This window comes from Cicer arietinum, chromosome 1 (assembly GCF_000331145.2).
Source record: "Cicer arietinum cultivar CDC Frontier isolate Library 1 chromosome 1, Cicar.CDCFrontier_v2.0, whole genome shotgun sequence".
NCBI lineage: Eukaryota > Viridiplantae > Streptophyta > Magnoliopsida > Fabales > Fabaceae > Cicer > Cicer arietinum.
The window spans coordinates 31,298,865-31,310,492 of NC_021160.2; the positions used below are offsets into that span (position 1 = coordinate 31,298,865).

Genomic DNA, 11,628 nt, shown 5'->3' on the forward strand with positions numbered 1-11,628 from the left:
AACATCCACCTTCTAACGATGCTGTATAGTTCTTACTATGCTATCTATTTAGAAAAATACCAAGTGGACGTCTCAGATCAAATGTCTTCGTTGGTACGAGTTTTAGAAATTGAAAGAAAATTAAAAATGAAATATATTGTGCATTTCTCAAACACATAGGGATTGATCCTTACTCACCACACAACAATGCAATGAATCAAGTTGGACATATTAGGAATACTATTCAAGTGCAAAGTTTAGAACAAAATTTGAAATCGAATACGTCTCAAGACATCATTTAACACTATTTGTTGGTAAATAATAAACTGATGGATGAAATAAGGGCCCTTCAAGCGATCAATGAGGCTATTCAAGGGAAACAAAAATTGGTTGAGACTGGCAACGGTCCCGAATTTGAAATGGGTCCAGATAACATTTTGCGGTGTAACAAACGTATTTGTGTGCCTGATAATGCAAAGTTGAGAAAGACTATTTCGAATGAGGCTCACAAAAGCAAACTGAGTAATCACCCTAGTTCTACGAAGATGTATAAAGACCAGAAGTGGAGATTTTGGAAGCCTAGAATGAAGAAACAAGTGGCGTGATATGTGGTGTCTTTCCTGACTTTCTAGAAGGCTAAGGTTGAACACCATAAACCTATTGGATTGTTGCAGTCATTAAATGCACCAGTGTGAAAATGGGATAGCATATCTATGGACTTTAAGGTGGAATTAACTAAGACTAAGAAGAAATTTGACTCCATTTGGGTGATTATTGACAGGCTCACAAAATCCACTCATTTCATACTCGTCAAGACTACATATGATGTACTGAAGCTTGTAGAGATTTATGTTGTCGAGATTGTTAGATTACACAGGATACCATCCAACATTGCTCCTAATAGAGATCCAAAGTTCACTTCTCTGTGGGGAGCATTGCATGAGGCACTGGGTACTAAATTAAGATTGAGTTCCGCCTACCACCCTTAAACTGATGGTCAAACTGAAAGAACTATTCAGACATTAGAGGATTTGCTAAGATCTTGTGTGTTAGATAACCAAGAAAGTTGGAATGATCCATTGCCTCTTGTTGAATTTACCTATATTAATAGTTGTCATGCAAGCATCAGGAAGGCACCGTACAAGGATTTGTATGGGCGCAAGTTTCAAACTCCCTTATGTTGGTATCAGGATGGTTAAACCTTGATCGTATGGTCAGAGTTGGTGCAACAGACCACAAAGAAGGTGTGTCCAATCCAAGAGCGAATGAAACAACACAGAGCATGCATAAGAGTTATGTTGATCGATATAGGAGACCTCTAGAATTTCAGGAGGGTGAACATGTATTCTTGAGAGTGAAGCTTACTACTAGAGATGGTAAGGCATTAAAGTATAAGAAGCTTACTCTGAAGTTTATCCAACCAAACCAAATTCTTCGACGTGTGGGTCTTGTGGCTTATCAAATTGCTTTACCACCGAATTTGGCCAATTTATATGATATGTTCCACGTGTCGCAACTGAGGAAATACATGGCAGATCCACCCCATATTATATCGTCATATGATATTCAATTGAAGGAGAATCTTTCCTTTGAGGTCTCACCAATAAGCATCATTGACAGAACTACCAAACATTTGAGGGGAAAGGAGATCCCCTTGGTTAAGGGTTATTTGGAACTAGACGACTGGAGATGCTACTTGGGAGTTGAAGGAGAAGATGAGGGAGTTTTACCCAGACCTCTTAGATACCTCCTAGTTTCGAGGACAAAACTATTTTAAGGGGGTAAGTATTGTAACACCCTATATTTTAATTAATTTTAAAACCTTTAGTTTTGTTATTTAATCTATTTAATTAATTTAGTGTGACAATAATAAGTTAATTATTCCTTAGATGTTTAATTATTTGATGAACTATTTTATATTAATTAATTAATTATTGGGGTTTTATTAACTAATTAAAACTCGTAGGAATATTTGTTTTAGAGTGAATAATGATCAAATCAATTTTGACTAAGTCAACATTGAATCACCCATACTACTACCCATGATAACTATATTTTATTTTTTAATAGTATTTAGTTTATAGAACCATGCATTTTCCCCCTTACGTATGCTCAAATGTGTAACTAGCAAAAATAAGCATATGAATGTCAATTAATTCCTAACGGTTGATCATTGAATGATATTATACCAATTCAATTCCTTATTCATGAGTGCAATTAACCTCAATGAAGAGAATTATTCATTCTTTCTAATCAGCTATACGCCTCCTTTATTAGTCACATACACCTCTCCCTCATAGAATACGATTAAACTTGCAATAGAGAAAAAAGAAGTCTTAATCATCCACAAACCATTCCCAATATTATATTTTGCTTACCTCAAATATTTTTAAGCCACTCAAGCAACCATCCACACATTCTTGTGGAAGTTCTAAACTTTCGCTCCTTCATCTTTGTGAGATTTTCGAGGGCTATATAGTGTTGTTAGGAAATAAAGCTTATAAGGTAAGGGTTTTTCCCCATGCAATGTTAGACTATTATTAAATTAACGGTTTGTAAGATATTGATACGATATCTTGATATCTTAAAAGAAAAATGTTGATTTTATGTCTGTTTTAAATAATTTAACTATAATGTTTTGATTTTTTGAGTTATATATTTGCCTTGATAAACTTAATTATAAAATTTCGACTTCTATTATTATAACACGAGTAATATGCTTGTTGTCATATATTTGACATAAAGTTGCAATTTTGGTTTTGCTTAAGTGTACTTAAATATAAAGTTCTGATTTATATTATGATTCCATGAGTAATATGTTTGTTATGACGTATTTAATTTAAAGTTTCGATTTTTGTGTTATTTCATTTCAAAGTTTTGATTTTTTTTTAAATACTATATAAGTTTTGGGCGAACTGATGAAATGTTTTAATTTTTAATTGTGATAACATGATAAAGTTTGTATTTGTATATGTTCTTCGTTATTTGAGTTTGATGTCAATCAATAACACATCGCTAAATCCAAATTTTATAGCTTATAAAATGAAAATTGTGACTCTATGACATTTATTCATGTGTTTGTGTTATATATTTGGGATAGAAAAGTTATTGATTCTTGATTGTAAGCATCCATTGGAGTAAAATCTTGATGGCATATGTGATTAAAATTTAACCTCGAATATTTTATCTTTGTGGTGGCCTAAGTGACTGGTGATTTGTGTTTTCAATATTGTTATCGTTGTGGTTGTCTAAGTGGCTGGTGATTTATGTGTTGGACATTGTTCCCTTTGTGATTATCTAAGTGGATGATGACATGTACCTTTTGAGTATCATTATCATTTCATGACATATCATATGCATCTTTGTGAACGCATGTGCGACTGATTTAATTTTATCGATTGGTATAGGTGACTTATGTGTGGACGCTTGTGTGGCTTGTTATATCCGGATTATATACTTTTAGGAGCATGCATAACTTGCATACATTTTATTGTTATTTTTATTTTGATCTAATTATTTGTTCCAATGTGAGTTGTTAGTTGATTTATTTAGATGCATTTTATTACTTTTGATACATCCGTGTGAATTATTAAAGAATCAATTTCTTTAAATATTTTATTACGAAAATATTTTATTTTCATATTTTACATTTATTAATAGGGATGAGAATAGCCTAGGCCGTCTGTCAGAGGCCTATTGTCTGGTCTGGCCTGACCTATTTAATAAAAATGTTAGGCTCAAGCTATTTTTAAAGACTATTTATTTAAATAGGTCAGACTAAGGTTTATAAAAAAAAAAGTCTATTAGGCCTGACAAGTCGGACTATGTATATTTTATTATTTATAAATGGTATTTTTTATTAATAATATTATTTCCTATTTTAAAGTCTATCAATTAGGCAATCACTCAATAATCGTTCCATATTCGGTAATCATTCCATATTCGGTAGCCATTTCGTATTCGATAGTCGTTCCATATTCGGTAGCTATTCAATTAGACAATCACTCAGTAGTTGTTCCATATTTGTTTGAAAGTTAATAACGGGTTCGTTTGTTTCAGGAAAAAATCTATTATTTGAAACCAAAAATCATGTTTTAGGGTTTCAATGGTGTTTGTTTCAGATTTTTTAAAAATCATTTTGTTAGAAAAATCATTTTTTGTTTAATATATATAAATATGTACATTGGTATTGGTATGTGGAGAACATCATGTGGTATGAGTATAACATCATGTAAATTGATATGGATACAGCATGTAACTTGATATGTGTATATGGGCTAATTCTTTTTCTTTTTCTTGGAAGGATGTTGCAGTGCGTTAGTTATTATTTTATTATATTTGATTATCATTTTATTAGTTTCTCTTTTATATAAAGACATAATTTAGCCTATTTAAAAAATTATAAAATATAACATTTAAATGTTTTCATGTGAATAAGACTTTTAAATAGGCGTTTAGGCCATACCACACTTTTAAAAAGGTCATGTCGTGCCGAAAAAAAAGAATATGATAGGCCATAGTCCTAAAAATTTAATTGTAGGTCAGGCTCAGACCTTTCAAATGAAAGTCTGGCCTAGCCTGACCTGACCTATTCCCACCCCTAGCTGTTAACTTACTATTTGGTTTTATTTTATGAACTGACCCCTTACTCCAACATTTAGGTATTAATGATATCGAATGGGTTCATTGTAACACCCCAATTTTTAACAACGCAAATGCATTTTTTTCAAAAAAAAAAAACTTAATAAAATAATACATTGTAACACAAAACGACAAGAATCATAAATAATTACATCATATATACAAACAAGCTAAAATAGTTTTTGTGACAATAACCCAAAGTATACAAATAGAAAATACACTGGGGCTATGAGACCTATCAGACATCGCTCAGACCCCTGAGGCATTCTCGGTACACACTTGCACATAAGTACTGCTCCAAGAATGTTATCTCCCCCATGATCACGTCAAAAAAAAAATGGAACATGGACCCACCAAACAAAAGTCAAGTGTCAAAGACTATCATAGGTACAATCATTCTAAAACAAAATAAGTACAACCACCAAAAGAAAGACACTAAGGTCCTATACAACAAAAATTGATATGATCATCCACTAGCAACTACAATAATAAGGGTGATCTCCACACGCTGCACAAGTTCCTTTTGCCGTTGTATTTCTCCTCGAAGTAACTTCCTCATCCTCATCAACCATAGAAGGATTAGTCTCCTTAGAAGTCAAGTCCACCCACGGGATATACTGCCCAACTCTCCTACTTGTCCTCACTACCCTTCCCGTATAAGTAACCCTGCTTGAGATGGGGGTTGTATACCCAAGTAGTCGGAGAATGTCGGTCAGGGAAGTCTAACGACGTTTTCATTGTCAAGGTAGCAGTCGGTGGAACGAACTCGGGTATCATTTGAGGGAAAACCCATTTTCCACAATAATGTTAAGTGTCACCAACTGAAATTAACAAATAACATTTAACAATTATATCATAAAGACAAACAATAACACTTAGAAATTACGACATGATAACAAAAAATAACATAATATTTATATACAAATTTCATATTATAACAAACAAGACTCGCGTGCCAAGCACCCTAATGCAATGCTTATATGCCAATGCACATGATTCACGAATTTCCAAACCCTCCTCGAGGGACGTAAATCATAAATGTACCGCCTAATCACAAATCAGTACTAATTATTGAGGTGCCACATATCAGATATCAGTATGATTTACTAGAGTGCAGTCTATCACAGACTTACACGACAAATAAATCCTCGTAAATAAGATGGATCAATCAACTTTTGGCACCATCGTGTGGCTCATCACGGTCACCACTAACATTGTGGTCCATCACGATCACCACTAACACTATGACCTATCACGATCACCACTAATTATGAAATGCATGAGCATACTCTGACTCTTTCACAATAATCATTATGTAAATGTGGCTATTAAAAGTCTCCCTTTTTAATACTCATTACACACTAATAATTTTTCATACTTTTCGCAGAGCATACTTAAGACATATTATCCTCAATAAAATTCATAACATGTAGCCACACGTTTTATCACTCATGAATGCATCATCACTCATAAATGCATCATCACATAATATTAATCGTCACATATGCACACACCAATCATACATACATCACACATATAAGGTCCATATGGGAAAACTAAAAATTTGGAAGAAGTCCTTACCTTAGTTATTGTTTTTTCAACAGTTATCACTACCAAAATCAAAAACAGCGAAAAATCTCGTTCGTGCCGACACCTTTAACCAAATAGTGTTTGACTTAGTCAAATTAATCCTTGAAACCTTAACTACCTTACAAACGTTTTCTTCCTCCTAACACCCTTAGAGTATATTTTATTGAAAGGGTTTACAATGAGTAAGGATTGATAGTATTATTAACCACAACACACTTTTAACATATAAAACATATTTTTAGAAATTATCATCCTTTAATTTTTCAGTGAATTCACTAACAACTTTTCAAAACGTTTTAAATTATTATTCTAAAAAATTTTCACACAAATGCAAATTTTTCTCAAATTTGCCATAACTCGTATTTTTTCTTTTCAAATAACTCCAATTTTGATCCACTATATTTTTAAAAAAAAAAAAAACAAAAACTAAAAGTTCAATCAAAGTATTTACCTCATAACAACATAATCACACAAAACAAATATCAATGAACATTTTTTCTAATTTCAAAGTTCTAACTCTTTGAAATATTTTCATCCTTTTCAAAATATATATTTTTTTTAACAAAGTTTGTATTTTAATTCATGAAACTTTGACTCTTTTAAAAAAGAATTTCTTACTCAAAACTTTAACATTTACTTAATAAAATTGAAACTTTAATTAAAATCGTTCAAACTTTTCTAATAATTGAAAGTATACATATACAAGCTTAAAACCACAATTCACTAATTTTCCTTTAATCACAAGTTCAAAATTTGTTAATCATGTGTATACATTCTTAATCATCAATCATAACCACTATTCTTGGAAATGCATAAACTAAGAAAAATTATTTTTTTAATCACCACAACAACATTAATATATTAGAGTTCTCTCCACCGCTAACTCGGTGCCAACGGTCTTGATTTCTTTTCGAGACTCAAGGAGCTAACTACATAAATATTTATAACAATTTGTTCACAACTAAAATTTATCCAACCACAATAAAATTCCAAAATTATATCTTTTTCACACATCAAACTTTTAAAACCAAATAATCAACATTATTTAGTTAAAACTAAATAAAACAAATATTTTTCAAATCACACATACACAGACTCGACTATTAAAGCACCAAAATTTTAAGTTAATAAAGTATTGTAAACTTTTTCTTTTTAAACCTCAGTTAATAGTAATTAAAAGAGTAATATTTTAAACTCTAAATATTTTAATTTCAATCTAACTTTTTGCTCAAATTCTTTAACTTAGTGAAAATTTGAACTTTTTCACAACTTTAACAACTCTAAATTTTTTTTTTTTGTAAAATTTCAACTTTAGTTCAAACTCATTTATTTGCAAATAACTCATTACAGAACTCAAACAAATCAAAAATCATTTTTTTTAATCATTACTCACAAAATCATCATCAACAACAACAACACAGCAACCAAGAATTTGTTAAGAACTAAAAAAATTCACTCATCCTCCCACCGTATAAAGTTTACGAATTTAGGGGGGAAAAAAGAGGAGAAAGTAAGTGTATCACCTCAAATAAATTAGCTCACAAGCACCACTTTGTAGAGAGAAGCAACTTTCCTTCCTAACACTTCTTGAATGGAGACATTGATCTAATAGTAGAAAATGGAGGTTTTTTGTTTTAATTTAATAAAAATATCTACTCTCGTCGCAACTCAATTGAGAGATAAATTTATCAGCAACAAGTGACATTTTAAAATTTTTGTTCGGTATTAACTTTTATACTCTAATAAATAATTTTAATTGGGTCTCCAAATATATATATATATATATATATATATAAGTTTTAAAGATATTAGTGACTCTAAAAAAATATATTTTGGTACTTAATTCACAAAATAAAAATTAATGATGATGTCACCATAAATTTGTAGCTTCCCAGAGCTCCATAAATTCAGCTATGGTTGCGTCCCAAAGCTTCGTAGTGCTAACAATGAAGTCACCATTCTCGTCTTGCATCACCATTCCTATCCCCCAACGACCATCTTCAGTTAGTGAACATCCACGTTGAATTTGAGGAAGCTCTTCGAGGGAGGATGCTAAATTGCAAACTACTAACTAACATTTAATTGTTAGCATCTGAATTTTACCGTCCAGTAATTATTGGGTCAATTTACAGTTTGGAGAGATGAAAAAGTTTCATAATTAAAAAGACAAAAAAAAAAACTCATAAAATTTTGTAGGTTTAGTATAGTGTATAAATCCACTTAAAAAAAAGATTAATTGTATTTTTAGTCCCCCTATTTTAGCTGAATCGCGAAAGTAGTCCCCCCATTTTATTTCTCCCCAATTTTGGTCTTTCAAAGAGAATTTTGGTCCAAAACGAGGATTTTTTTTTTTTGCATTTATTTAAGCTATATCATATGCTTGAATATCTCATTTACAACAATTGTACGTGAAATATGTGATCATAAATGGTGTAGTACGGCTTTAAAAAATAAAATTTCATCAAGTTTTGGACTAAAATTTTGTTCGGGGGACCAAAACTGTGGAGAAACAAAATAGGGGGACTACTTTTACGATTCAGCTAAAATAGAAGGACCAAAACTGCAATTAAGCAACAAAAAAATTAATATTTTTTTAAAAATAATTTCAAAATCTTTAGTTTTTTTCCTTAAATTTTTTCATAAAAAAAGATTTATAATTTTTTTAATTCAATATTTTTTTTCTCACAATTTTTCAAAAAAAAAAAGTTCAAAATTTTTTCCAAATATTTAAAAAAATTTCAGAAAAAAATCTCTATTAACAAAATATTAAACCTATTAACTTTTCACTTAAACACACAAAATATAATGAATAAAAAATTTATAATTCAATGAAAGATCTAATATTAGAAGTTTAGTAAACAGATTTTTTAAAGAAAGTTTTGAACTTTGGACATTATTAACAACTCTATTTGCATGTGACATTGCATTTTTTCTTTGCTCCGGATTGTTGGACTGAAATTCATAAAGAATTGAGATGGATGTGTTTATTGTAATTTCTATAGGTACACATGAATTTTGAAACACTTTGTTATTTCTTGGTCTGACGTCCCATTAAGTAAATAATAAAACACACTACAATAATTATCAAATGAGAGGAGTTTTACAATGAGTAAGTGAGAGGATCATGTGGTCAAGATTTGATTCGTCTGACAAAACACCATAATGTAATGCTTATATGTCGGTGCATATGATTCCCAAATCATATATGTACAGTTGCTCATAAACTTGTACTAATTACTAAGGTTACTCTATCCCAAACCAGCACGGTTCACTATGGTGCAGTTATCACAAACCAACACAGTGTAGTCTATCAGATACTAGCACGACTCAATAATTCTCGCAAGGAAAAGGTGGATCATCCAATCACATGATATCATCTCGTGGGTCATCACGTTCACCACTAACTATGAGATACATGGGCATATTCTGACTCTTTCACATGAATTATTATGTAAATGCAGCTATTATAATACTTTACTTTTAATACTCATTAACCACTAACAATTTTTCAACACTTTTACACAGAACATATTCATGACATATTATCATCAATAAAATTCATAGCACATAGTAAATATGAAGCTTATCACTTATGAATACATAATCCCATCAAATGAATTTCTCACAGATTTCAACACATCAATCACACAAATAAATTTCTATATGCGAACTAAACTTAAGTCTCTAAGACTTTAACAACTTCACAGTCCGACCCACACTCCCAATCTTCTTAGAGTATATTTTATGCACCAAAACAATTTGATGAAAAATCAATTAGAGACGATCAAACGCACATGATTTAATATTGTCAATCAAAACTCAACTCATACTATATTCAAAATCAAACTGTCACTTTCCAGCTAAACGATTATGTTGAAATTTACACAAATTTCAAAATTCTAATTATTCCGTTTTTATCACATTTTGAAAAACAAACACTATGCCAAAAATGACATTTTATAGTGCGCCTTTTACAGCTCTTATTAAATACAAGCGTTGTTGTAAATATATTTTTAAAATAACGGAGGATATAACAGTGCTTATTTGACAAGCGCTGTGAAAAAAACGTTGTTGTAGGGTCATATAACGCTTGCGTAAAGTGTTTACAAGGCTTTTACAGCGCTTGTTCACAAGCGTTGTAAAATGAAGCGCCCTCACATAACGTTTTACAGCGCTTTAAAAACAAGCGCTGTAAAATATAGTGTTCCCACCTGATGTTACATAGCTTTTACAGCGCTTTTTGGACAAGCGTTGTAAAAGACTTGCGCTTCCAAATAATTAAATGACCTATTAGAGCGCTTTTTTTACAAGCGCAGTAAAAGACATGCGCTTTCATAAAATCAAATGACCTATTAGAGCGCTTTTGTTGCAAGCGATGTAAAAGCCTTATAAAAAATCATTTACTTTAAATAAATAAAAACAAAATTTACGAACCCTCATCTCCTATACTCTAGGAACGCTCTTCTCCTCTACGTATTGTGCGACCATCTACTGCTCCTCCTTTATAAAAAATGGGATACGTTGTCTCAGGTACTGTATTTATTAATTTGTTGTTGTCACGAAAACTAATAAATTGTTACATAATAAATCATATAAAATCTTTTCTTTTTTGAAATTTGTTGATCTGTTCAGTTTTGAAATATTTTCTGTTTTGAAATTGTTACATAATGGTTAATGTTATATAGGTAACATAATGGTTGATGTTACATAATGGTTGATGTTATCTGATATGTTCTATTTTTGTAACTGCATTAATATAGGTCATATAATATGGACCGAAAATGGATGTCTGTCAATTGATTGTCACAAGAGTATGAAAATGGAGTGAAGGAGTTTGTTGATTTTGTAGTGAAGAATGCAAAAGATCCAAATAGAGTCGTTTGTCCTTGTTTAAAATGTTGTTTTGGAAAACGCATTAGAGAATATGAATTGGAGGGACATTTAGTATGGAATAGAATTGATCAACGCTATACATGTTGGATAAGACACAGTGAGGAAAAAAAAAAAGGAAACATTAATTTTGAGAATGGTTAGACATATGCTTCAACTAACTTCGATACAGATACATATGAGCCGGACCGAGTTGAAGAGATTGCAAAAGCAGTTGAAGAAGATCTTCGGGATTGTCCTAAAATGTTTGAGAGTTTGTTGAGTGATGCAGAGAAACCATTATATAATGGTTGTACTAAATTCACAAGACTGTCGACGATATTAAAGTTGTACAACTTAAAAGCGAGTATTGGATGGTCTGATAAAAGCTTCACAGAATTATTAACACTCTTAAAAGATATGTTGTCAGATGATAATGAACTTCCCATCGAACCTACGAGGCTAAACGGATTTTGTGCTCTATTGGCATGAGTTACGAAAGGATTCATGTGTGTCCTAACGATTGCATTTTATTTCAAAACAAATATG

At 31.2% G+C, this 11,628-nt stretch overlaps 1 protein-coding gene across 1 annotated transcript; it reads left to right on the forward strand.

The window, feature by feature from the left end:
• Window positions 1-308: 308 nt before the first annotated feature.
• Window positions 309-1,756, forward strand: LOC140918850 (uncharacterized). The gene is made up of 3 exons (XM_073363652.1): window positions 309-526; window positions 761-923; window positions 1,091-1,756. The coding sequence occupies exons 1-3, from the start codon at window positions 309-311 to the stop codon at window positions 1,754-1,756; spliced, it is 1,047 nt and encodes a 348-aa protein (XP_073219753.1).
• Window positions 1,757-11,628: the final 9,872 nt, after the last annotated feature.

Excerpts from the sequence above, each read along its gene's own strand:
- LOC140918850 (XM_073363652.1), top strand. The coding sequence starts at position 309 with ATGGATGAAATAAGGGCCCTTCAAGCGATCAATGAGGCTATTCAAGGG. Across the intron at positions 527-760 it reads CACCCTAGTTCTACGAAGAT|GCTCACAAAATCCACTCATT; the intron begins GTATAAAGACCA and ends GATTATTGACAG. Across the intron at positions 924-1,090 it reads TGTGGGGAGCATTGCATGAG|TTGTCATGCAAGCATCAGGA; the intron begins GCACTGGGTACT and ends CTATATTAATAG.